Source organism: Penicillium verhagenii (genome assembly GCF_028828195.1).
Source record: "Penicillium verhagenii strain IBT 33310 chromosome Unknown utg000003l_segment0_segment0, whole genome shotgun sequence".
NCBI lineage: Eukaryota > Fungi > Ascomycota > Eurotiomycetes > Eurotiales > Aspergillaceae > Penicillium > Penicillium verhagenii.
This window is the reverse complement of record NW_026643167.1, coordinates 680,976-707,193: the sequence shown is the minus strand read 5'-3', so window position 1 is coordinate 707,193 and position 26,218 is coordinate 680,976. Positions and strand designations below refer to the sequence as shown.

The following is a 26,218-nucleotide window of genomic DNA, read 5'->3' as shown; positions in this document are numbered from 1 at the left end:
ACTCTGAATAAATCACTGATGAATCTCTTTGCTTTTGGCTCCAATGGGTCGGGACAACTAGGTCTTGGCCACAAAGAAGACGTGTCTACCCCAACACAATGCCTCTTCACACCATCATCTACAGCATCCGCAGCATCTGCCCTTGAAAATCAGGAACAGGGTTCAGTGAGCCAAGTGGCAGACAAAATTGTTCAAATCGTCGCTGGGGGAAACCATACACTCCTCTTAACGCGCCAGGGTCACGTCTATGCGGCGGGGTACAACTCGGATGGACGTTGCGGTCCAGTCAAACAGATCATCCCTTTGGATGAATCCTTTAAGCTCAATAGTGACAAGGACCGAACAGAGAAAGAAGAAAAGAACAATGATTTACGGTTCCAACGCGTGATTCTCACTGATCCGACTACCGGGTACACCGTCGACACCTTTACATCTGTGTCTGCCACCTGGGAGGCGTCTATCCTCGTCGCAAGTGTACCACCAACACGAGCCAACTATACCGACGATCATGGGGATTGCACAGTCTACGAAGATAAAGTTTTTGTTCAAGGGTCGGCTCTAAAAGGTGAACTCGGCCTTGGAAATCACCCTCTGGCACACGGCACGGCCGTGCCACCGTGTACATCGATCCCGGACTTCCCACCAATCGGCACGACGATCTTGGCGCTGGCAAGCGGGATGGGCCACTCGGTGGCTATTCTCTCAAACGGAGATGTCTACGGATGGGGCGGGTCTCGAAAAGGTCAATTGGGCGAGGCACTGAAGCGCGAGAAGATAGTATGGTCACCGGAGCAGGTATCGGGCATCCCGTTTGCTGCGACAGGAGCTATATGTGGGCGCGAGTTTACGGTTGTGGTTGGAAATCGAGAGCAGGGGGAGTTTCTGGTGCTCGGCGATGAGGGAAATCGGTGGGGAGTTTTGGATGTGAGGGATTCTGAGGCTTTACGGTTACGGATACGAGGAAAAGAAGGTGTAGGAGCTAGTGTGGATAACTCTGCTCCTGCTAGTACTAAACAAAGTGGGGCTGCAATGTGGGGGTTTGAGGAAATTGGGGCTAGTTGGCATGGGATTTATGTCCATCTCTCTACGCCAGTTGAATGTGGATCCTCGCCTGCTGCTGCTACTACTGATGCTGCCGCGAGTCAGAATTCGCTATTTGCCTGGGGCCGCAATGATCGTGGTCAACTCCCACCATCTGACCTCCCGCCTCTGGCTAGGCTTGCCGTTGGGAGTGAGCATGTTGTTGCGCTTCTGCGGGATGGTTCCGTGGCGGCATTCGGGTGGGGCGAGCATGGAAATTGTGGACCGGATACAGATCCCCACGGCAATGTAGCCGGCATGTATAAAGTGCTTTCGCTACCGGATGCTGTTTATGCGGCCGGTAGAAGGGTCATTGGGGTAGGGGCTGGGTGTGCAACGAGTTGGGTGATTGTGGATTGATTCACAGCTTGGAGCGAACTTTGCATCTGAACACCGTCAATCCTCGATACCATTTGAATGGAGAGCTCTAATCGAAGAGACCCATGCCGCGTACCTATGGAATGTTAGCAAAACCACCTAGCGTTGTAAGAAAGAAAAAGAGAAAAAAGAGAAATGCAATAAATAACCAAGTTACTTACTTGCGACATGCGTTGCGTTGGCGGAATGCCCATCTCGTCTTCCGCGGTCCGATTGAGTCGATTAAGTCGTACAGGTTTTGGAAAATCTGGCTCCGCGTCACGGAGGATTCTTTCGAGTGGCTCCTTTTTTAGCATTAGCCATATACCATTCTCTCGTCAAACAAACGCATTCAACGCACCTGGCCAGTTGCATCCCACCCAAGAATATCTTGCGGCTCTTCATTTGTAACCAATTCATCCCATTGATCATTATCCTGGGTCACAAAGAGGCTATCAAACTCCATTGGCTCTGGTACCTCTGGTGCCTCCGATACTTCTGGCACTTCGGACACGGATGAGGCCGATAAAATTTCCGAGGCAGAGTTGCGAGAAAGATGATCCAAGGTCGAAGACCCATGAAGTGGACGTAGAGGCCTAGCTCGCACTGGGGGAGGCGGCATCTTTGCTCTATGCTCTATGTCAAAGAATGAGCCAACCCTGTTCGCCGCAGACCGGGCAACCGAGGATTTATAGACTGTCTTGCGTCGAGGGGCCTCCGCAGCTGCAGCTCGGGCCTTCGCACGTGATGAAGATGATCCATCCACATCTTCTGCTTCGCCGCGAGTCATCAGGATAAAATCGGCTTTGATGCCAGTTATCTCGTATGCTAGTTGTATTGGCCTGCAGGGCCGGGTATACCGAGCCGTTATTGTGGACCCACCCGATTCAGCATGCAATACCACTGCTTTGAAGTCCTTCAGAGTGATCGTGATGTGCATCTTGTCCTCAACCGAAAATTCATAGAAATCAGACTTTGTGGTGGCGACTGACGTGTGAATCGGATTTTTGAGAACTTCTGTTTAACATCATTAGTACACATACTATATAACACTTGTTCTCACAAGACCGGCGAGGGGTCATGAATGATTGCGCACCGTCTCCTTCCATGATTTTCGTTGTGAAGCTCGTAAATACGGCCTGATCTTCATCTCCATACAAATCCAACTGTTCTGCGGATACACTGAAATGATCGATGATCTGCTTCAAGTACCGGGGATTGACAGACCACCTATTCGTTGCTTTTGTTTGGTCGAATATGGCATGCTGAATCGCACCAGGCTCATATGTGAGCTTATATGATTTGATAACACCCATGGCACAAATCATTCTGATATTCAATCGACATTCATCTTGCTCGTCATCTTCAAAGAGCTCAACATAGCAGACTTCGATCGCCGTTTCTTTCCCTTTGTCGACTTTCCCCCGAAAAACGGAAAGTAGTGCCTGGGTTGTGGTATTTAGTAAACTGTCACTTTTGTGCAAACAAACACACAGGCTGATAGGTCGGTGTGAAGTTTTCATACCTTGGACATTATTCGAAAATGAAACCGATCTATTCCCTGACCATGGAACGACTGCCCATTGTTTCTGCTCACGCTAAAGTCGTATTCCTCAAAGAAATCCTCCCTGTCGAACACCAAAGAGGCAAATGCCGTCTTCGTGGTGTTTAGGGCCTTAATTCGAAGCTTTCACTGGGAGTCAGGATCAATTCGATCATCTTGATGGCAAATTGTGGTAAGGTTGGGGGTCTTACCAAGTCATGCTCGGCCTCTAGAGCAATGGTGTCACTGAATTTTGCTAGACATGCAAAGGCATCGTGAAACTTCACCATTGCATCCGGATTCAACCTGAAACTTAGAGACGTCATTTTGCTGGAGATTATGGAAAGGCAGTTGTGCCGTGACGATTCTCTTCAACTATCAACATTTCCAGGTTCCAGATTCGCGTCGTGACAAAACGCGGATTACATAAGCGATATTACGAGCATAAATCGTGATTCGTGACTCGTGACTCGTGAGTCGTAACATGTGCACTATATAAGCATTCAAAGTTCACATGCAGAATTCAATCCTTCTTCATTTAAAGTGCTCAAGTGCTCGGCCTCCAAAGTCAACATTGCTGCTCATTGCATGTCCAAGCTTCCCGAGGTCGTCTCTTCGCCATGGTACAGCTCCAAATACCCAAGGAAATCACCATGTTCATGAATCATAACTTCACTCTCCTTTCAATGTTCGCGGATATTTGAAGCTATCCAACCACCCCTTTTGAAGTACTTGACAGGCAGCACAATAGTTTGTTAGAGCTCATGCTCAACTTGGAACTGTCATCTCCACATCCTCCGTTGTGATCAAGCAGGGTCTCCCGGGCCAATATGGTGACGTGCAGTCTGTTGGTTTCCAGGGGATCAGGTTTTGCCAATTTGATCTTATCTTTGAAAGACCAGGCAGAGGTTATGAGATGAAAATTGCAAATCCCAGTTTCGATCAAGTCTCTGGAACGATTTTCGAGTCCATTTCATGTTTTCGGCAGATGTGCAGTAGGTATTATTGAATGCGATATAACTCAATTCCTGTAATGATTGAAGTGCGGTCGTAAATCAATCTATGAATCTGTTTCGAGTGGGCATCCAAGTTGCTTCAGATTGGGTCTGTACTAGTTCCATTTCTTTTTTTTCTTTTTTTTTTTTTTGTTGGCTCGTCTTTCTGGAAAATTTGGGGACTTTTAAGCCCCGCCCCCTGAGTTAAACAGGATTCATGGCATTCCCAGAGAGACTCATTGTTCGAGTGGAAACATTTGATCCATCTAAGGTGGGTTCTCGGCTTGTGTTTGCAATGGCCATAGCCCGAAGTGCAGCCCGAATGTCCGCTTTGCTGTGCCTCTTCCAGGATGGGTAACCTTCCTGACTGAGTGGGAACAACACGAGATTTTCTGGTCGGCTCATAAAGTCTTCAACTTTTGGAGGTGGTGTAGCTGTGATTATGTCAAGTTCCTTTGCAATCTGGCGACAGTATGTGGTGAGTGGCAGGTCGTTAACATCTTCTCCAAAGGGATTTTCGATCTCGCTACCAATGGTAAGTAGGCCAATTATTATATACGCCGCGACTGTGAAGAGATACTGTCAGTGATGACTTATTTATTAGAGAGAATCAATGATCCTACCCATGGAAGCAGGGATAGTGATCCAGTGTAAGAAATTATACAACTGGAAGGGAAGAAGCATCACATAGATCCAAGAAATTTGAGAAATAGAAATGCTGTATGCGGCAGGTAGAGGAGTGTCTAGCACACGCTCTGTTCCAGTTAAGATTTCATTCAACGTGGACATCATTGTCACTACAATACCGTAAGTAAATTTTAGTCTGCAAGAATTCATGCACTTACTAGCTTGACCTTGGTATTGAGCCAGAGAAAGTGTGCCATTTCTCACGCATGACTCCATATACGCAGATAAATGGATCAAAATCTCAATCGGAAGATGTCCCAGCGGTTTTTTCGATTTCTTGATCAGTTTTCGCGGGTTTGATTTAGCAAATGAGACTCCTAAATACTCTCCAACTGACTTCCATGTAGTTTTCGACGGGGGGTGCACGACATTGCGGTCATGGGCTTGGAAGGCGAATGTATCTAGATGGCCAATGAGACCTGCTAAATCCTCGTATGCGACATCAGGTTCGAAGCGAAGCTTGTGTTTCAATGCGACGGCAAACGCGAGGATGAGGTTCATAGCAGACCTATTTATGCATGGTAGTGATTCTCCCATCCATCATTCAAGTAAGTGGTACATACCGTTTCCTCAGTATGTCAACTTTTCCCTCTTCTCCCTCTCTTTCACCAAAGTGCACCCAAATAACGCGTGCCAGGTTACGTGAGGTCTGTATAAGTGCAGCCCAGTACTTACGTCCGTCTGCCCATCTGAGTCATGTCAATGTTGGATAATCGGTAAAGCATCTGGCGACTCTACCTTTCGTAAGCAGTGGAGCCACGAAACGACAATGATAAGCCCACCACAAACCCAAGGACGGTAAGTAGGATATTGTTGATACCGACTAACTTACCCCACAGGGTTCTCATTAGTCAAATCATTTTACCTCCTCATTACCCATCAGGGAGGTAGGGGGGGGGGGGGACGTACGATCATGATAGAAATGGGAAACGCAGGTGATAAGAGTCGCCCAACCGCCCACGAGAAATAGCGGTAGGATCATTTGGGGCATGACACTACCCTGAACCCTCATGACGATTGGCCATTTTGAGTGTTGAGTCATATTCCGAGGACCGTGCTATCGTTGTGTGAGAATTCCCATGAAGCCATGAGTTGTTAAATCATCATCCCACTTGCCGCACAAAGTACATACGAAGTATCGCTCTATCTCGCCTCTATCCTGTGCAGGAAATTGAGAATCCCTCGAATCTGCTGCCAAATTCTCCAAGAAACTTGCTTGTCGCGAGATTCTGCCAATGAAGTCGCGCTCCTTGGAGTCGGGTAGTGTTGAGCCAGGGTTGTGCTTACTGTCATGATTATTTATATCGACTGTAATGGAAGCAGAGCCGGTTCTATTAGTCGTGGCCACGAAGTTCTCTAAGGTCGGAGTCGTGTTAAGATCGTCTGCCATGGTAGAACAAATTTGATGCAGCACTTGAGCCCCCCAAAAAATAAGAAAAATTAAAGAACTTCAATGTTGGTGAAAGGGGCAGGGGTGAACAGAGGGCAGCAGGGCTTCATTTCAAATGTTTGAAGACGGGTCGGATGCGGAGAGTTGAGGTGCTTCTACGTCATAGATACCTGAGCGTCAAATGCAGGACAAAGTATACGTCGTTGATCACGCCCTCAAGACATACTACTTCCAGATGGGGGCGAACCTTCCAAGGCTGGAGGATTGAAATGCACGTTCAAATGTTGGGAGTTACAACGCCACTTGCCATTTTAGGACGCAGTCATAGCCACGCCAAGGGAATTCAAAGTCTTGATCAGCATCTGGCCTGTATTTCACCGGAAGAGAGGAAGAGAGAGGCTTGGAATATATACTAAGTGAGACAATTTTTCAATTTTTCAATTTATATCTATTTTTTGTTTTTTTATTCGTTCGTAGATCGGTTTACTCCACACAGAGCGGGGGAAAGTCAAACATTGGAAGTCGACTTCCATCTCAGACAGCACCTGAGACTACTGTATAGTATATTGATAATGATCCATGCCCATGTGTATAAATAGGAACATTAGAGCATCCAGATGTCATGAAAATATAGCCTACCAGTAATTAGCTACTCATAACGAAATACTTAATTTCCCAATATGAAAAGCATTGGTGGTCTAGTGGTTATGATTGCCGCCTTCCATATATTGTATAGCGGCAGAGCGGGGTTCGATTCCCCGTCAATGCATATTTTTTTTTTTTACTCCTTTTCTTCCTTTCGCCAAGTTTCATCAAGGTCTTTTCATCTTGGTCCTCCGAATATTCAACTTATCTGATATGTCATACAAACATGTATAGTTATGTTTCAATTCAATGTTTCAAGTTGGCATGTGGGCTTTCTCCGCCAACTCGTTACCCTTGAGTTGACGACCTCAAGTGCTAGGTATGCCATCTGCATGTGGGCAACATTGAATACAAGTCAAATGACAGGAGGCTTGGAGCCACCTCAACCCATAGATACCAACGTAGCCTTCTAAAGTTGTCGAAAAATTTCCCGATTGACTGTGCAGGTCCCGAGGTCCTTGAATAACGGGTTACGGGTCATATGCGTTGTGCGCCGTACGCATCGTAGCTGCTGACATCTGCCAGGTGGAGCGCTTGAGGGTTCAATGTTGTTCCCCAAGGAACCGTCAACAGATGTGCAGTGGTCCAAATCAATTAGGGGCTTATCAAACGAGTCCACTTCTTTCCCCCTGTTCTCGTGACCCGTGAAGACATGTCTACAAGTCGAAATCAACCTTAGAAGCCACCTGGCCAAGTGGCACCAGTGCATGTACATATGAGACAGCAGCTACCTACTACGGATTCATGGATGACCTATCTACTATTGTTTGCAGACCAGCTAGCCCACTACTCAAGAATGTTGATTGATCTACTTATATGTAAAATACATTACCGATGACCTATCTAATCGGGACTCAGTATATGTAGATGTATGTTTGCTTCATTACTACTGGGGCACCAAGGGAGTTGGGGGGGGGGTACTCTAGTCCATGTGGCTTGAATACTCAAGGCACCTTCATGGGATGTCTATAAATAGGAGATGTACTGGGAAATTTCCTTGAAACTTCCCCCCGACATAAGTACATATTTACGAATCTCCGAGTCAGGAATAGTCATTGAGATTTGCCTGTGGTACAGTTCCAATTGAACTTGCCTCAAGAGCCTGCCTCCTCCTCAACTTGCTTCAAAGAATCTTGCACACGTTTCAATAAGAATGCTCTCCATATCCCCCAGGGCTGAATTATTCCAAGACCACATGTGCAGTGTCATGAAACGACCTCACTCCTCCAATCTCCACCCCACCAGGGAGATAAGATCCAGCCAAAGAAAATCCGTCAAAAAGCAAAATTTTCGAGCTTGTGCTCGATGCCGTCAATACAAAACGCGCTGCGACAGAACTAAAGACTCAAAATCACCATGCAAACAGTATGTTGATTAGCTGAGGCATATCCAACTTCGAAGAATCAAGCTACTAATTTAGTTGACTTAGATGCAAGAAAAAAGGCGCAGAATGCCTGCCACAACAGCCACCCCGTCCTCGCACCCGCACCCATAACTTTGTGGTGCTAATTCCGCCCCGGTCGACTTCTCAAGCTATTAAGCGTCCCGAAGACGAGCAGAAACTGGAATCTCTTGAGCCTCAGCTGGATGATAAGGCATATATGGGCGATCTATGGCCGAACGACAACAAGGCCAAGCGTTTGATAGCCCAGTATCGGGAAAGTTACTTCAAGTATCTACCCTTTGTCACCGTCCCAGATTGTCCATCGAGACAAATATGGATGAGTGATCCCTGGCTTTGGAAGGCAATTATCATTACCACAGACTTCAAAGCCACGAGAGATATAAGACAAAAAAGGGCGGAAGATTTGATACAACAGCTGAGAAGAGGCCGGAAGACTATAAACAAACCGGAAGTGCACAAGAAATTGCACAAAGCAGTGCTCATATGCGTTTCATGGTATCGGACTCTTACTTGCCTTGAGCAACCGTACTTTCATCCTTGGAAATATTCCGGAACTAACCATTGCGTTCAATCCAGGAGACACCGCTTCTTGAATGGAGACAGCGGCCAACTGCCCAATGCGCTAAAGGGATTAGCCACCTCCGTCTTTCTCTATTGTTGGGTCGCCTGGATGGGCAAAGGAAAGGTGCATGCGGACAGTGACGACTGCCGTCTTCTTCTCGGAACCTTTTACCTGTCTTCACTGTTCGTTTTGAGTTGTAAATTAATGATATCATCATTTACTAATGCATATATGTACAGATACCTCTCTTTTATAGACGCTATACGGCCATCATTGTTCTCCGAAATCGTCCAGTATGCATTAAAAAAACTGAACGACCAAGAAAGCATTTTGACCGATCATAGTCTTCTGGTGCCGCTTGTGGAGCACCAGAGACTGGTTGAAAGCGCCAGATATATGGCTAAAGACCTTAACCCCACCTGTTCGGAAGACTACACTTTGATCATGCAGGATCACCAAAGTCATAAACTTTGGAATGCATTATCGAACGAAGATAGCCGCATCCGTGAGTAGTACAATTTCTTGTTTCTTGAAGCAAATATACTAGATCCTAACTTGAGAACACATCAGCCGGCTTGCACCTACCTGTTGATCAATTTCATAGATCGCAGCTATATCTGGATGGTGCCGGTATCCACCAAAAGCTGTGGGAATCTAGACACGCATACCCTGGGCAGCACCGTATGCTGGTTGTATCGAGATGCCTGGAAGGTGTCCGTGGCTTATTCGAGTGGCTTTCGATATGCTCGTCCAATACATTTTTCAATGTCCCTTGTTTGCTGTGGGACCAGCTAACTTATGGCATAAAATTTGTTGAACTATTTCGCTTGGAAGCAACACAGAGAGAACAAACTAGCCTACTTGTCGTCATGGATATAATCTCTGCGAGGTTGGAAAAAGTCAAGTCCCTACGGTCCAAGTGGGCTTCCAGGTCCGACAAGGATGATATGATTGATAAGGTCACTTCCAAGCTGGATCGCGTGCGCGAGGCGTATAGTTCTTAGAATCACATGACCCATATTTGCGTCAGTGCTTCTTCTTTGTTCTAGATAGCAGGCTGCGTCTCGCTTCTTCCTTCTCTCTTCCTTCAAACAATCCAATTCATATTCATTCTTTTGCTTGTTCTTCCTCAGTAGATTCTATGAACAGTTCCACTTCGACGAGTTCCTTATACCGATGTACCTGCCTCTTTCCAACATTGATCCATTAGAAGTGCTTAGAACCTTGAAAACAACTAATATATCCTTGGAATCTTTAACACTGGAAGGCTGTAACTGGATTTAAAGAAATACATGTATCAATTGATTGATGTGGTATTTATGCAATCAAAATATTCAACTCACTTCTGCGGCTCCAAGGTTATACGAAGCATGAACAAATACTTATAACACCACGACTCATCCCGCAATGCAATGACCGTTTGAGAAAATACGCCCAGCGAGATCTATGAACTAACCGAAATGAGATAGAGATAAAAAGAGACGGCGGTGGAGTGGATGAAAACTCATCGATAGCATAGTCATTGAGATTCAGCTCCAGAATTGTGAAAGGCCGCCGCGAGTCGCTTGTAATCTTCAAGCAGAGCAGCCACATCTCCAAGCCGTAAATCTCGGGCATCCTGCGTATCGATGAACTTTTGGATGGGAGGATCGATCTTCTGTGTAGGTTGTGGGCTCACGATCACACTTGTGGTTTCTGTTGATATAGGCGAGATTCTGAGGCGATCCATCGCTGCAGGGGAAAGGGGTCTTAAATTCGGTGTGTCCAGCCCACCACGGACATCCTGACCCGGGGCATTGCGGCCGAAGTTCTTAATCATGCCGGGAATGTGATTGAGTGGGTTGAGGGAGTTCCCAAAATTTCGCATCGACTCCAATGGGGTTTGAGGGGCGCTCAAAGATGGACTTTGGAGGGGCTCATCTCGCTGAGATGGGGCTACTGATTTTTTGCTACTGTTTTGTGTTCTTGCACTGTCAGTACTTCGGTCGCGGGGTGTGCGACTACCGCTGGTCACACCGGTTGCCCTTGAGATGCTGGTAACTTGTGTGCCATCTTCAGATGGAATGGAATTGATGGACACTAGATCCTCTTGAATGATGATAGGCTTGTTGACCAGGGGCTGAGCGACTAGCCGACGAGCTTCGGCCAAGGTTTTTGGTAGTACAGGTCCATTTGAATTGGGACCCTGTGTCTGTAATTCTTTGAGACGACCGAAAAGGAAGTTGAAGGAATTGTCGAGCGAGGCACCAATGTTTTTGAGGCTCTGGTCCGCCGTGGTGCGGACTGCATCATTAGCTGCTTCTAGTACCTTTGCCGGTGGTTGAAACAGGTTGCTGAGACGTCGTTGCTGGGGCGTTGGAGAGGGGCGGGGTCGAGCCAACATAGCTGACACCGGTTCCTTGGCTTCCGGTTTAGTTATCTCAGGTGAAGCAGATACATTCGTGATTGACGATGTGGTAGTCTCTTTAGCTGGTTTGAAAGGATCGGTTCGCTCCGAGGATGGAGTTGCTGTTTCACTCGGGGTCTGGAGAGGCCCCTCCTGGAGCTCATCTGCGCGTAGGCTGGAAAGCTCGACATTCTCCAGAAAGCTAATGGCCGCCTCGAGATTTGTCAAGCAATATGCCGTCTCGCCATCAATCTTGTTCGATGATCTGAATCTTTGAATGAAAAGAAGGTTGCTGATGACGTTAATACCATCAGCCGGACAGGTGATGAGTGAATAGATCAGTGTAGGTAGAATCTCATCTGCTGATGATGACGAAGGCAAAAGTTTGGTCAATGCGTCCACAATAGCTTTATGGGCGGCTGCTAGTTGTTGGAGCTTGCCAAGAGGATATTTGTACTCATTCATTTTTTCCAGAAAGTTTCGGGCCAGAGCCAAATAATCATTGGCCTCCTGCTGCTTCGTCTCTTCGACTGCCGATAAGTCGATGTCGATTCCTAGATCTTTCAGATTGATCCCTACCAGCAACAATGCGGCAGTCTTGGAGCGTAATTTCTCATCCCGAACATCATCCAAAGTGGTTTTATGCCTCCAGATCTTATCATAAACCAGCTCACAAACTCTTCGTTCTGCGGCCTCTTCCATCACCGTCCGTTTGTATTCCAGAGCCTTACGCGCCCTCCGCCTGTCTGCAACCTCTGACGCCGTCAACATTTGCCGGCCAGCAGCAACTTGCCGAACATCATCTTGTGACTTTTTGTTGCCTAGTTTCGAAAACGGACTGGTGCGGGGTACTGAAGCCTGCGGAGCTGGATCTCTATTGATACGAGATGCAAGCGCGGATATGTGTGTAGCAATGTGGGATTCGGCACGATCATAGAAAACCTGGAAAAGAGAGGAAATTTTATCGATTGTAGGAGGAGAGTTGTGTACTTTTGCGCTCAGCGAGTTGATGAAGCTAGTGACAAATCAAAGGTCAGTTCTGTAATCAACAAACCACTATGATACATGGTGACCCAAGCCTACCGATCTGTCAAGCTGATCAGCTCGATGGGAAGCTCCTCCGATGGGTCCTGCACGCTTCGTGAAAGCACAAAACCCTCGTCAGCCTGGGCATCTGCCCCAGCAGAATCGGCGGAGCCTCGTCTTTCGAACACATCAGATCCGTTCTGCTGGCCCTCTTTATTGACGGTTAAGGACAAAAGTTGGGCAGTGGTGTCTCGATCGGGTGTTGCCTTCGAGGCCGAAGGGGGGGTGTCTGAGATTTCCATTCTGGAGAAGGACCGGGTGGAATACAAAAAATTATCAAAGCCATCGTCGGAAGGGCCAGGCATGCTCTATTACAAGGGGCGACTTTTGGCCCTATGGCGCTAAGTCGTAAGTGACTCCGCCAAGTCCAGCTGATAGGTTCATGCGGATCCATGTCCGGTCCGAGCTCCGTGCGGCGAACAAGTTCACAAGTTCCTATCCCGTGACACGTTAATGGGAAACGCGGAAAATATTTCATTAAAATTTCTTTGTAATTTTACTCGGAAATACTAGTAAGTATAGAGACACCCCAGATATACACTTATAAAGAAATACGAAGTTCCTCAATCTCCTGATTCTTCTCTTCTCTTCTCACTTTCTTATAGGCGCGCCACAGAAGTGACAGTGGCTGGAACGAAGAAGCACATTCGTAAAAGGGCGTTAACGGGTGCAATGGTGGGTATTGTTGGGCATAAATAGACACATCGTCTCGATCAGTAGATAAAAATGAAACAGAAAAAAGAAAAACACACAAAACGATATGCAACATATGATAAGTTGTAAAAAAAACCAATCAACAGACATGGATAGAAAGCCAGCCTTGGTGAGAAATCCGGAAATCATTGATTCCGTCCACGAAGTACCTCCGCGCCCCCGGTTCTCATTTCATCCAGCTTTGCGGAGAGATCTTGATTTTGCGTCTCGACCTGTTCGTGACGGCGCTTGATTTCGTTTTCAAACACCTGGGCTGTATTTCGACGGGCGCGACGCAGCTTTTTCATTTGCATGAGAAGGTGGCTGAATTGATCGATGAGCTGATCTCCGCAGTCTTCCCACTCATCCACAGTCATATGAGACAGGTAAATTTGGCGGTCTTGGTCTGTGAGGGTTAAAAGTTGAGACGCTGCCTTGTCTGATGACTCGCTGTTCGACGCGAAAATAGGATCGGGTGGCAAAGAGGGTGACTTGATGGGGGAAGGAGTGGGTGATGGTGCTTTCTCGAATGGTTCAGCCTGTAGCTCGGCGAATGACTTTTGATACAGCTGCTGTGGTGGGTAATCCGACTCCAGTTCGCGCTTGTTGTTATGAATGACCGTGTTGCGACGGCCGCGCTTGGAGGCCGACTGAGCGAGGAATGGATCTTGTCCGGCTTCAATCACAGATTCATCGCGGTCCAGATCTGACATGTTTGTGATACCAAAGATATTTGAGGAGTGGTCACTATCTCGTCTGCTGCTCAGACGAATAGTTTCATCAATGCCGGCCTCATCGTCACTGTGGTCGGGCTGCGCAAAGGCTGTGATACTGAGAGCTCGCCCAGCCTGCGGAGGCGGTTCAGAGCCGTGGCGGGTTGGAGATCTGTCTAATTGATCCAGCAAGGAAGGTTTGGGTGGGCTAAAACGCGTTCTTGGCGTCGCGGACATGCTGTGGGGGAGTATGATCTTCCTAGCGGCTGTATGAGGTAACATATGTCCCAACTTTCGTGGTGGGCTAGGCTCATTGACAGGTTCCACAGAAGTCATTTGCCAAGTATCAACCTGTTGGTGATCCGCCGATCTAGGCGCCTTCTTACTTGCAGCCCAGAAATTCTCCAATCGCTTGCTGAGTGGTTCTTCTGTTGAACGGTGCTTGTGAGCAAGGTACCAGCTGCTTGGCTGATTTTCCTGCTGTTGTTGATCGGTCTTTTCATCGTCCGCAGGAGCCGTTGAAGTCACCTGACTGGAAGTATCATCGGCGTCATCGGAGTCAAAGCCCGCTTTCTTCATGGCCTTATCACCCATACCATCAAACCAAGATGCCCGGGAATGCCGAGAAGGGCGAGGCAAGTAAGAAGGACGAGGAGAGGTATCTATGTAGCGACCATTTGAGTTAGACGTGACATGAGCTTGTCCATCGTCAAATCCGAAAACACTGGTGCCCGCAATTGTTGAATCATCGACGCCTTCAGCGTCCGTATCAAATGCATCCCGGTGAGCCACATTTTCAGCGTGTATTGTAAAAGGCTGTTGTCCAATGGGCCTTGCTCCGAGAGAATTGAGTGGAGCAGGTCTCCCGTGAGCATTGAAATCATCCACTTGGGTGATAGGCACCTCGAATTTTGCTTGCGCGCCCCGCAGTTGGCGATGCGACGGTCCTAGGTCAGCAGGTGCACGAGGCTGCCCGACTTCTTTGGAGTGGACGTAGTCGCCCACTCCCATGATGAATGCGCAAAAACAACCTGGTAATTTCGAGATCAGTCCTGGAATACGACTTCTAACAGCAGGGGTCTTTGACACAAAAAAGAAAGAAAAGTATCCAGGGGGGTGAAGAGTGGTCAAGCCTACCCGACGCGAGATCACCGCGTAATCACGTGGACGCAAGACCTCAAGTTGTGCTTCAACTTGAAACGTCAGTCAACTGGTCTTGATGGATGAGCTTCCATGATTTAACATTACGAAGTAGCTAGTATTGGGTGGATTACTGTATTGTGTACAATAGGGGTATTTTTTTTTTTTCAATGGCAATTGATTTGATTTCAAGGGTTGTACCCGGGTGAAGGAAATCGATAAATCGATAAATCGATAAATTGACGAATTTACTTTGCTACTACTTACTACTAGGTATGCATACTGACCCCAGGAAAGCTTGTAGCCTTAGAAGGCGCCACCTGCGGACATTATTTCCATAACAAATTGGGGCCTTACCTAGTATTAGTACTAGTAGGTAGTATACATTTTACACACATATACCTAAATCCAAGGTTGAGTTTTCGATACCTACTAGTAGGTATTACATACAGATTTCCACAGGCGCCTTCCAAAGTTCAAGGTTATTGATCCCCAATTGACCTAGGTATCAGCGTATTTTTTTCGTGAATAATCTTCCGAATCGTTATGAGAGTCCTTGATGAGATCAAACTTATTCAAATCGCATGCGACTCGAATGCCGCGTAGCTTGGCTTGCTGCAAAAATTCTCGTGCCTGGTCAATCTGTAACCGCCTCTGTTCCTTCTTCTCCTCTGCCAATCTTTGTACAGGATGTACATTTTGGGAGTAATGTGTACTATCGGATTTTTGCTTTCCATCCTGAAATGAGGGCGAGGGTGGTGCCAGGGAGAAAACTAGCAAGTCACCGATCCAAAGAGACACCATGCCTCGCATTTCTAGCAAATCTCCGTATTCTGAATATGGGGGCGCTTCAAGAAGAGTATCAATCCGTCTTGCGATTTGCTGAGCCTGCTCCAATTCCCGGGCCCGAATAGCTGAAATACGTATCTGCTTTTTGTGCAAGACCCGATCCTCATAATCCAAATCCTCATGATCGGAAATTTCGTGTTCAGACATTTCTTCATCGGAATCTCTATCATCCTCAACTTTCTTTCTCTCCAAACTGCTCTCTTCCTGGGTGACGTAAATCCATAAGCCAAACATGGCAGGATAGAAATGGAAAGCAGAGACGGCATGCGGAGCGGTTTTCGAATATGGATGAGCAAGAACCAGCCTTTCATAAAATGCTTTCGCTTCCGCAAATCCCTTGATAGTGAATGATGCAGGAGTGGAAGCGACTTCATTGGAATTACCGGGCTGGTGCTTAGCCCTTCGGAGCAGCAATATCTCTGCTCCGAAATGCCATTTTCCTGCATGGCGCACATCTATTGAGGACCCTTTGAAGTTTTCTCGCAAAAGGAGACCCAGTGCTCGTCCTGCTCTGGGGTAGTCACCGTCCATGAGAAAGCGATGAAGTAGGCTATTCAGCGTTTTGAGGTGTTGTAAAAACAAGTCCTTGCCTGCCAGGTCATTGTCTTCTAGAACTCCAGAGTCGGTTGAATCTGGGTTGGGTCGCCTAGTTTGACGCCTCTTGGGCTTTTTCTCTTTGACAGGCTCGTGGGGAAACCGACCTCCTGGCAGATTTTGGTCAAGCGGAAGACCGGCAGCTCGGTATTGATGGGCTTCATTGGGTGTGAGGGCTAGAGGCTCTCCTACGGGATGTGCCAATGCACTTCCCTCATCGTTGTTGCTTTTCTTGCCTTTCTTATTTCTGGTGGTTTTCTTTTCTTGCCCCTCTGTGCTCCATGCAGCACCCTTTTTGCGTTTTCGACCACCAGGGGCGAGGATAGTGCTCGGTTGCTGGAGCCAGGGAGGCAGTGGCAACTCAAAGCATGTGAGCGACGATGGGTCCATGTGCTTCGGTCTCACGGTACCACAAATCTCATTCAGGGCTGTTTCTAAAATCCCCACCAAATAGGAGTTGGCGGTAAAACGAGACGTGAGAGAAAATTTGAAAGCGAAGAAATGTGTTGAAATGGAAAAAAAATAAAGTTACATTTAGCTTCTGCAGTCAGGTCAGTTCCCGTTGTTGACTAAGACAGTCCCTTGAGCAAAGCAAGCAAACATTACCTTTATCGCTACACCTCTTTGTCTCTCTCAACATCACTCTTTCCTTTTTCTTTCCTTCTTTCTCCTTTTTCTCTTCTTTTTCTTTACCCTCACACCAACCGCTTTCTGTTGTTTCCCCACAGTCTCGGCCGCCCCCTGGGCGTCGTCATCAGCGGATCCCCCGATCGCTACCTCCTCCCAACGCTCGGTGGGTATCTGTGGCCTCGACTGTGGGCTCGTCAGACCGTTCGAGACTACCACAGCTTTTGTGCCTCGCCTTTTAACAAGTAGTTTGTATCGCTCATTCGGCTCCCATTGCTTGCATACAAGCTCATTGCCGCTCCGCTGCCGTTACGCTTTACTATTGTCTATTGTTACTACACTGGCCATTTCCGAAACTCCGAGACGAACCCCCCCCCCCCCCCCAAATCGGTACTTAGTGAACATCTCCAAGTCAGCGCCATTCCATCTTTGGTATTAAACATCGGCACTCTGCGGATGTACCGGATCACGCTGGACTTGTCATAGGGTTCGTTCTTTACTGCGACTTTTTGGTAAGCGGACTTTCCATGCTGATGCGGTCGCTCTTAGTAACCCAGGGATTTCTATGACAGTGGACGATCTCTATCTTCATCAACAACTTAACCATTCTTTCCCGAACTTGCTACTATGGGACAGTCTTCATCTACGGCTCGAAATCCATCCGATATTGGCTACCCGGATTACTTCAACCCGGCCTCGATTGTGCGTGACCCCGGAACGCGGGATGAAGACATGAACCACAGGCAACTATATGAACAGAATGGAGAGGCCGGCACCTCATCCTCAGCGGAAACAGATCTAAATAGTCAACATGAATCTTTCTCGAACCAAACGAATGGGCCACCCGAAACAAGGCAACAGCCGATAAGATACTCCGAAGGAGGGTCGCATTCAATGCGAAGCATCGGAGAGGAAGATGCATCAGAATTGGAGGGAAATGAGCGGGAATATCGTTCTGCAGCCATAACACGCATGGCGGCGAGGAGACAATCTACTATGTCAAGACTGGGCTCTAGGATCCTCCCCAACTCAGTCATCCGAGGGCTTCTTAGTAGTCAGGAAGAGACGCCTGCGGAGGGACATGCACACCGCCATGGGTTGGTATCGAGAACTCCACCAAGGTCCGAATCGACGCATAGCAGCGGCCGCTTCAGCCCCTTCAGTGTACTTGGTTCTCGGGGGATCAGCCGCCGACGTTCCGCTCGGGGGCAATATCATATTCCCCCACGTGCAGAATCATCGGTCATGGTGGATACGGCACCAGGGCCCCCTATTCTTGATAATACCACCGAACGACTAGCTGAGCCTAGTCGAAGTTCTTGGCGCCGGAGCGCTCGCCTGCATCGAGTGCGCCATTCTTTGTCAACACCGATATCTCACATGTTTGGTCAACCTTCGTCAAATGTTTCAACACTGCATGACGAATCCCAACGACTATCGTATGGACAATCCATGAGTGATAGACCCCCCAGTGCTATGGATACTCGCCTCGATTTTGGAGAACCTTTACATGAGTTGGATTCGGTTGAGCCCAGCATTCACGCCAATGCCACCGTTCCTTCTGGCAATCCCCAATTCGTGCGCCGCCTGCCTGGTCTTCTAAGAGCACGATCCACACGATCTTTGCGGGGAGAAGAGCCAACACCTCTTTCTCGGGTTCTACAGCTTGCTGCAGCTGCAATTGCAGCTCAATTGTCTGGCGCCAATGGACCGCCCTTACCAAACATACAAGCACTTGGGAATGATGGGCTAGGCGGGTCACTTGAAAACTTCATTCAGAGCTTGCAGAGCGCTACATCTGCCCAAGCTCAGCCGGCGGCATCGACAGAGGGACCGAGCATTTCTGCAAATGATGGTCCTCCACCTCCGGTCAATTTTCTACGAGTCTTTCGGTTCGCAAATGCTGATTCTCCTGCTGGTGTCAATCCACTTGGCCGTAACAATAATGGATTTGAGAACCCCGCACATCCTTCGGATGGAATGTCTGTTGATGAGCCCGCAGATACGACCGAGGGACGCACAGTGACCTTGGTCGTTGTCGGTGTCAGATCGGTTCAAGCTGGCAGTAGCAATGGGACCGGAAGTGAGCAAGGCCCACCGGCTCCAGGAGGTCCGGGACTGGAAGCTCTGCTTGGGTTGCCGTTTCTTCCACCAAGTACTATCCCACGACCACACGAGGCACCGGGTGATTTTGGACATCGAACAGATAGACGCGCAAGACTGCATGTTCCACGTTCTGCGGGTTCCCCGGGGTTCCAGGTTCCCAATCTACCGGATTTGTTACGGCACCCCGGCACAAACACATCCAGGAGATTATCCGATGTCGGTTCTCGCATCGGCCTGCCGAATTTTCCTCTTTCCGCATTATCAGAGAGCCCTCCAGGTCCTCACCCTCCTCCCTCTACACCAGCTGAGCAGGGCTTGTCAGCTGTGTCATCTAGTACCTCGACGCCAAGTCGACTGCCATCATCTGCATCGGCCATGTCACCCAGCATTTTACCGCAGCTGCACGAGAATCGCTCTATGCAGCCCGTTATAGATGAAACAGTCCCACCACCAAGCGCTGCACGACACCGTCGTCGAAGCGATTCTGAGTACGCTCGCCACCGTGCCCTTGGTTCTGGATCGGTCCGTCGCAACGGCGTGGTTGAGCCCGACCAACCTCCCCCAAGCGGGGGTCGAAGCTGGCTGATCTACGTTGTTGGAACTAATTTATCAGAAAACCATCCGGCTCTCACAACCCCTAGTCTCTTCACTGATGTATGTCCTTCCTCGAATATACCCGTCTCATTCATTGCCTAATTAAGGCGCGTCTAGAACCCTACTTATGAGGACATGATTCTTCTCTCGTCACTTTTGGGCCCAGCAAAGCCTCCCGTTGCCACCCAAGCCGACATTAATTCCGCAGGCGGATTATTCCGACTCGTTGAATATGAAGGGTCATTGGTCGCCGAATCTGTGAATGGCGCCAGCGCCATTCATATTCAGGATGGAGAGCGTTGTTTGATCTGTCTGAGTGACTACGAAGTAGCCGAAGAGGTCCGGGAGCTTGTGAAATGCAAGCATGTCTTCCACCGGGACTGTATTGACCAGGTCTGTTTACTTTGTATCATGTCTGCTTCATGCGGTGAGACTAACTGTTTCCATTAGTGGCTGACGACTGGGCGAAACTCATGTCCTTTATGCCGAGGCGAGGGTGTCGATGAAACACCCAGTAACGATGATGCTGCTCCTCCTGATGCTATCCCAGCTTCCGCTCCCGAAGTTACCGCTATTTGATGTGCCTTGCATCACCAACAAGTCTCCTTTGGCCATTGGCTTTTGACCACCTCCCCCCAATTGGAATTCAGCGTTCAGCGTCTGCTTCGAGCTCTAACGACTTTTTCGTTTTTTATTGATATCCCCCCGGCATTCAGTTCCAAATGCTTCTTTTTTGTTCATATTTTTTGGCGTCTTTCGTTTGCATTTGTTTGTGATCCTGCCATACAAGACCTACAGGCTGTATAATTTCTCAAACGGCTAAACATCTAGTCTCAGTTGATTTGACCTTCCTCCAGGCGGCTTCCAACATTCTTTCCAAGCAGAAAGAAATAATAACCTATCATGTGCTCCAATGTAGCGAGGAGAAAGAAAGGCGACCTCATTAAAGAGAAGTGGTGGACATGTTTTCATTAGAACTCTCAACTCTCTCAGTACTATCAATCTTCCAATGTTATGCAGCCCATGTTTAATGATACTACTAGTAGGCATTCGAGGTTGCAGTACATTATGTGCCTGGATGTACTTGCCTTTAGAATTAGTACTTTGTAGTATACTACTACTAGTTAGCAGTTACTAACCTAGTTACTAACCTAGTAGGTCTCTCATGCCCCGCCGGGTACCCCGCGGGTCACGTGTGGTAGAACTTTCCCAGTGCGGCATGGAAGCTCAGCATCATTCAAATGCAATTTTATCGTCTCGATTGCACTGGTATGTCTATAAATCTTCAGGTTGAGCTCTGCTCAATTCGAACAAATTGAAGCTCAAAATCGGTACCTCAAGGTTTGATCCGATTCACTTCTGACTGGGAAAAAAAAACCACACAGTCCCGAGAAACTTCAAGCCCCGCGCCTTTCTTCCTCGAACGGAGCCCACGACAAGCATAAGTTCTTATTAGAACCTCCCATATCACCAAGATGACTACACAAATCCGGACCACGGTTCTCATCTCCGGCAATGGTTCGAACCTGCAAGCAGTAATCGATCAAGTCGCAGCCGGTACCCTCAACGCAAACATTATTCGCGTCCTCTCCAACCGGAAAGATGCCTTCGGACTGGAACGTGCCCAGAAAGCAAGCATTCCTACCCAATACCACAATCTTGTCAAGTACAAGAAGCAGCACCCTGCTACACCCGAGGGTGTTCAAGCCGCGCGTGAAGAGTACGATGCCGAGCTGGCTCGCTTGATCCTCGCTGATCAACCTGAGCTGGTTGTATGTCTTGGATTCATGCACATCCTTTCGCCGGAATTTCTGAGGCCCCTTGAGGTGGCCAATGTGCGCATAATCAACTTGCATCCAGCGCTCCCGGGCGCTTTCAATGGTGTGGTAAGTTCAAATTTAGATACACATTGAATGGGGTATATCACAAGACTTCAAAGACTCCTATTTGCTGATGTCAGGATGGTACAGAATGCGATTGAGCGCGCTCATGCTGCTTGGATGGAAGGCAAGATTGATAAGACGGGTGTAATGATCCACGATGTCATTTCCGAGGTGGATATGGGCCAGCCCATTCTAGTCCAGGAGATTCCCTTCCTAAAGGGCCAGGATGAGGATCTAGAGGCCTTTGGGAAGCGAGTTCACGAAACGGAATGGGTCACCGTCATCGAGGGAGTTGGTATGGTACTCAAGGAGCTGACGGCCCGGAATTCAGCTTAAAGCGGGATATCTTGCAAGGTTGTCCCGAGGTCTACATATCTGTTTAGTGTCGCCGCTAACACCGTAGTACCGGCACTACTCAACAAACACATCACTTGCCACTAGAGGCAAGCAAGCCCCTTCTTCGATGTAGATCATCGGGCTGATGACGATTTTATGACTATATTTCTAAAATATCATGTACGAATCTTAGAACAAAATGCAAAATTCGCCTCCCCTCGCCCCTCCCCGCCGCCCGGATAAGGACTGCCACCGTTCAGAGCCGAGAGAAAATGAGCCAAGAAAAATGGAGACAGCTTGCAAATGATGCAATTGAAAATCGCTCCCAAGTGTACGAGGAAAGGTTGAACATGAGGATCTTGGAAGCCCGGTGGAGATGGAGTTTGATCATCCAACCTTGGAAAGGCTTGGGAAATTCAATCAGGATAATATATCCCTGAGATGGAAGAAATAAGACGTCAAAAAGGAGGGAAAATCATTGGGAAAGCGAACGGCTAAGATTGCCGCGGAAAGAGAATTGAAAGCAATGCTCATCAACGACAGAAAGTTAAACCCACCAACACCAGCGAATCCACCCCATCTAATCCACTCCAAACCCGCGAAAAAGTAAAATGATGAGGCTTGCATGAATTGCAGGGATCCGAAATTGCATCCATCTCTCTTTGTCACATGTGCATATCCATTGCACGAATCCGAATCCGAGGCAAAGGTCGAAGCCACTGATTCAGGGTGGATGTCGCTGCAGTGCAACCTTGAGGATCAGCAATCGGGGCCCCCAACACTCCTGGGGCCATCACGATTGAACGCATCATGGTTGATGTGGCCCCCTCTCGGCGGCAACGGAGAGGTTGATCCGATGATCATAATCAAAATCACAAAGAAATGAATAAAAAATCAAAAGGAGAAGAATCATACGGAAGACAATGAGGAGATGAAACTCCAGAGTTGGACAGACATGACTATAGTAGTACATGCTACGTACTCCGTACTCCGTACATACAGGGGTTCCTACTACAGATGATTTCGATCAGCTCCACTGGTTCTAAGTAGGAGAGTCCGCAGCTTACCCCAAGTTAAGACAAGTCTACGGAGTACAACACCGTGTACGGTGATTAGGAATGCAGTACTCTGGCGCCTAGGACGGAGTTAGGCGTTAAATTCATTTTTTTCTTTCTTATTCATGTGGTCATATCCCTTCCAAGGTTGGTTCCCCTAGAAAAGGCAAAGGTCAGTAAGTAGTGCGTCCCCGGGATACGGTCGTGGTGGATTTACCGGTGGGGGTGGCATGTGCCTGAGTGGATTTAGTCAATGGCTTGGGCTCTAAAAGTCCACAATTTGTTTCTCCAACCTTTGTTTTTTTTTTCTTTTTTTTTAAAAACCCCCCCCCCCCCGCCCCATGGCGCTAGACATGGGAGCCACAGCTCAAACGGCCGGCGCCAACTCAATTGAAGGCAGTCGTATCCGACAGGTCCTGGGATCGACCGATCTTTACGCCTCTTTGAGAGTATGAATCCTTAAGTGCGTGGCATTTGGAAATTGGATGATATTTTCCAGCCTGGAGAAAATTTGAATTTTGAAAGGTTCCAAGGCCATACTCCGTATACATCAGGACATTCCCACGTATGTGTGGTATGTAGTACGCATCAAAAAAAGTGCCCAAAATGTTGAAAATTTCCAATTTTAAACAACATTTGAATCTAACGCCTACTTTCTAGTAGATAACTGCCCAGGTGTGAGATGGGCCTTGGAACTATGTAATGTATTTACAAGCTACTAATCAACCCTCAAGCTATAAGTCTCCAGGGCTATTTTTGATCAACGGGGTACACTATTCTGTACCCCTGGAGAACATTCACTAAGCACCAAACAACGCCTAGGCCATATTAGGCCATACATGTACATGTATGAATGCAGTAAAGATTTGAAGGTCTACAACATATTCTGAGTATAAGTACTACATAGATATACATACGTATGGGTATTATCATACATATGTACTTTCCTGGTACAAGACAGCACAAAAGCACATTCAATGTTACAATACCTAGGTAAATTTACTCGCAGCATTGAAGTTGCTCCCCAGAGTTGAGGGTAAAGGGATGTTGAAGTTTGGAACATGCGGGAATGACCTGGTCAGCTACGTATATGTATGACTTGACAGAGCAATCAATTCTTATATGTATTTAGAGCCAGGTTCAAATGTTTTTAGGTCCTGAACATTGAATAACACATTTGAACAATCACAAGTAACATATAAAGTTCCAATGTAGGGCTGAAGAGGAAGGAAAATACGAAGTATACGAGCTCAAGTGCTTCAAACCACGCACCCCTTTTTACCGGGCCGGGATCGAGCTTTTGGTGATTGAGGCTACAACCTTGGAAGCCGGAATTTTTTGAGCTGTTCCAATGACAAGTGGAGAAAGCAGTCTTTTCACTTCTTTCCCTCAAGTCCCGGTTTGGTACGGGGTTGAATGAGATCTGAACGGAGATGTTCCCCATCTTGGCCCAGCGTGATAGCGCTAGCTTGACCAAAACGCCCAGAAACCAGGATCGCCTGGTTCTTTCGAGCCCAAGGAGCGGGGCCACCTGGGCACAGGGGTGTGGACCTGAACCTGGACCTGGACCCCACTGTCTGTCACGGTCTTGTATGGAGTACAAAAACGGCATCTTACTGTAATTCATACTATGATTTTGGAATCTGTGTATACTTAAGGCCGGATCACCTTTCACCCACATGGCAAGAGAAATGTCGGGGGGCGTCGGTGCATTGTGGAGGCCCGGAACAGGAGCAGCCTGCAATTTACTTAAACGAATAGGATGATGATCCGCCAGCTTTAGTTGCTGTCGTGATCTACTGAACTAAGTGCTTGTTCCTGTAATTTTATTATGTGGAAATAACATTTTCAACAAGAATAAATTTTTCTGCTTCATATTTACTACGTTGTCCATAGTACATGCAAATATACAGAGTTGGTATGTATCTGATGGCAAGATACGGATACGATTATTCTGTTTTTTTCTTTATTTTTCTTTTATTTTTATTCTTTACTTTAAGTACCTCCAGTGGAGTCCAATGCAGAGAAGCCTTGGCTTCTTTGATGTGTACTATGTACATAGCGTCTTTTTTCATGGCCCACCTTTTTCTGGTCTGTCAAATCTTCGTCGATCAGGCACGATATTTCTTCTAGTTAGACGAAAAGTTCCGTACAGAATACGGAGTAAGCTGAGGGGAAATAGAGCAATCCGGTAACAATGCCTGTATCCTGTAGCAAATGAAAAACCCCAGAGACCAAGAAGTTCAAAATTTCCCAAATCTACGTACTAAATACTAGTAGTAAGTAGCAGTACCATATTCCCCCCAATCTCTGCCGGATTCCCCGTGTTCTCTCTTTCCACTGAGATGGGTCTTTGGGGGATGCTCCAATCATGTATCATAAATTACCTTGATGAGCTGAATGAAGCTTAGTTCCCACCGGAATCCGTGAGTCCCCTGGTCAGGACCCACTTTTCCAATCCGATCGCCGTCACGAACAGAACGTTTTCGGCATTTTACTCGGGATACAGCGATATGACTGGCAAAGTTTCAGATTTGCCGAGTAAATGGATATGATGCGGGAAACTGGCTGTACATATCAGAAGTACATCCATGGATGTGGCGACCTTTCAAATCATGTTGAATCTCTCTTTTGGTGTTAGAGGCTTCGGACTCCAAATCCATTTATTTCTTGCCAAGAAGGAAATCACCTCAAGAGCCCCATTTTGATTATTGAAGTATCCTCTTGGGGTCCCACTTGAAGCCCAATCGAATCATGGTTGAGGACTAATAGCTGCTTCCACCCCCCTCCCCAAATTCGGAATTCGGACGGGCTCCGTATACTATAGATTCTGCACTTCCTTTCTTTTATCAAAAAGAGCTCTAGTATAATTTTTTTTTGCTGAAATTTTCCTCTTCGACTCCGAGCAAGGCCCTTGGGGAAAGGTTGAGTGATCATGTCGAGTTGTGACCTCGGGAACCTTGTACGGAATATTAATAGTCTAGTGGATGCTAGACGCTTTGACACGCATGCCCCCCTCTTGTGAGGTCCAGATGTCTGTTTATTCAAATTGCGTCTTATTTTGTATTGGTTATACTACTTGGAACATACATATCTATCTTGGGGCCGTGAATGTGGACTTGCCTGGGTATGCATGTACAATGGAAGTTCAAATATTGGATATATTGATGTAGTTTCATACCTATACATATGTATGGATATCCCGACATGGTTCCAAGGCTGTAAATAATAATGGTACTTACAATGAGCCCACTTGGGAAAGTGAGATGCTCGAGCCACCAACCTTGAATTAACTAGGACACCTGCATGTGGGCATCAGTGATATCACTCGTACACATGTGGCTGGAGAGGATCGTCAAACCGACCCCTATTTTTTTTTTTTTTTTTTGAATTTTTATGTACCATGTTTTTTTTTTCCCTTTTTCTTTTTTTAAATGTTCGAATTCACCGGATCCCGAGGCTCCTTTAAAGGGATTAAGGATAAAAATAAGC

The 26,218-nt window shown here is 47.4% G+C and overlaps 8 protein-coding genes across 8 annotated transcripts; 3 read left to right on the top strand and 5 right to left on the bottom strand.

The window, feature by feature from the left end:
* Positions 1-18: 18 nt before the first annotated feature.
* On the top strand, positions 19-1,440 carry N7466_001667 (uncharacterized protein; the record flags this gene model as incomplete). The annotated part of the gene is made up of 1 exon (XM_057161065.1): positions 19-1,440. The coding sequence occupies one exon, from the start codon at positions 19-21 to the stop codon at positions 1,438-1,440; it is 1,422 nt and encodes a 473-aa protein (XP_057024350.1).
* Positions 1,441-1,507: 67 nt separating this feature from the next.
* Positions 1,508-3,306, bottom strand: N7466_001666 (uncharacterized protein; the record flags this gene model as incomplete). Its single annotated transcript, XM_057161064.1, has 6 exons — positions 1,508-1,534; positions 1,620-1,742; positions 1,799-2,454; positions 2,534-2,882; positions 3,035-3,124; positions 3,193-3,306. 6 exons carry the CDS (start codon positions 3,304-3,306, stop codon positions 1,508-1,510), a joined length of 1,359 nt encoding a protein of 452 aa, XP_057024349.1.
* Positions 3,307-4,179: 873 nt separating this feature from the next.
* On the bottom strand, positions 4,180-6,052 carry N7466_001665 (bestrophin family protein; the record flags this gene model as incomplete). The annotated part of the gene is made up of 7 exons (XM_057161063.1): positions 4,180-4,541; positions 4,599-4,772; positions 4,821-5,170; positions 5,226-5,351; positions 5,401-5,485; positions 5,572-5,719; positions 5,795-6,052. 7 exons carry the CDS (start codon positions 6,050-6,052, stop codon positions 4,180-4,182), a joined length of 1,503 nt encoding a protein of 500 aa, XP_057024348.1.
* Positions 6,053-10,183: 4,131 nt separating this feature from the next.
* N7466_001664 (VPS9 domain-containing protein) lies at positions 10,184-12,441 on the bottom strand (the record flags this gene model as incomplete). The annotated part of the gene is made up of 2 exons (XM_057161062.1): positions 10,184-12,065; positions 12,134-12,441. The coding sequence occupies 2 exons, from the start codon at positions 12,439-12,441 to the stop codon at positions 10,184-10,186; spliced, it is 2,190 nt and encodes a 729-aa protein (XP_057024347.1).
* Positions 12,442-12,975: 534 nt separating this feature from the next.
* On the bottom strand, positions 12,976-14,553 carry N7466_001663 (uncharacterized protein; the record flags this gene model as incomplete). Its single annotated transcript, XM_057161061.1, has 1 exon — positions 12,976-14,553. The coding sequence occupies one exon, from the start codon at positions 14,551-14,553 to the stop codon at positions 12,976-12,978; it is 1,578 nt and encodes a 525-aa protein (XP_057024346.1).
* A 630-nt stretch (positions 14,554-15,183) lies between these two features.
* On the bottom strand, positions 15,184-16,515 carry N7466_001662 (uncharacterized protein; the record flags this gene model as incomplete). The annotated part of the gene is made up of 1 exon (XM_057161060.1): positions 15,184-16,515. The coding sequence occupies one exon, from the start codon at positions 16,513-16,515 to the stop codon at positions 15,184-15,186; it is 1,332 nt and encodes a 443-aa protein (XP_057024345.1).
* Positions 16,516-17,379: 864 nt separating this feature from the next.
* Positions 17,380-20,031, top strand: N7466_001661 (RING-H2 finger protein; the record flags this gene model as incomplete). Its single annotated transcript, XM_057161059.1, has 3 exons — positions 17,380-19,512; positions 19,570-19,845; positions 19,903-20,031. The coding sequence occupies 3 exons, from the start codon at positions 17,380-17,382 to the stop codon at positions 20,029-20,031; spliced, it is 2,538 nt and encodes an 845-aa protein (XP_057024344.1).
* Positions 20,032-20,927: 896 nt separating this feature from the next.
* On the top strand, positions 20,928-21,671 carry N7466_001660 (phosphoribosylglycinamide formyltransferase; the record flags this gene model as incomplete). Its single annotated transcript, XM_057161058.1, has 2 exons — positions 20,928-21,338; positions 21,423-21,671. 2 exons carry the CDS (start codon positions 20,928-20,930, stop codon positions 21,669-21,671), a joined length of 660 nt encoding a protein of 219 aa, XP_057024343.1.
* Between the last annotated feature and the right edge of the window lie 4,547 nt (positions 21,672-26,218).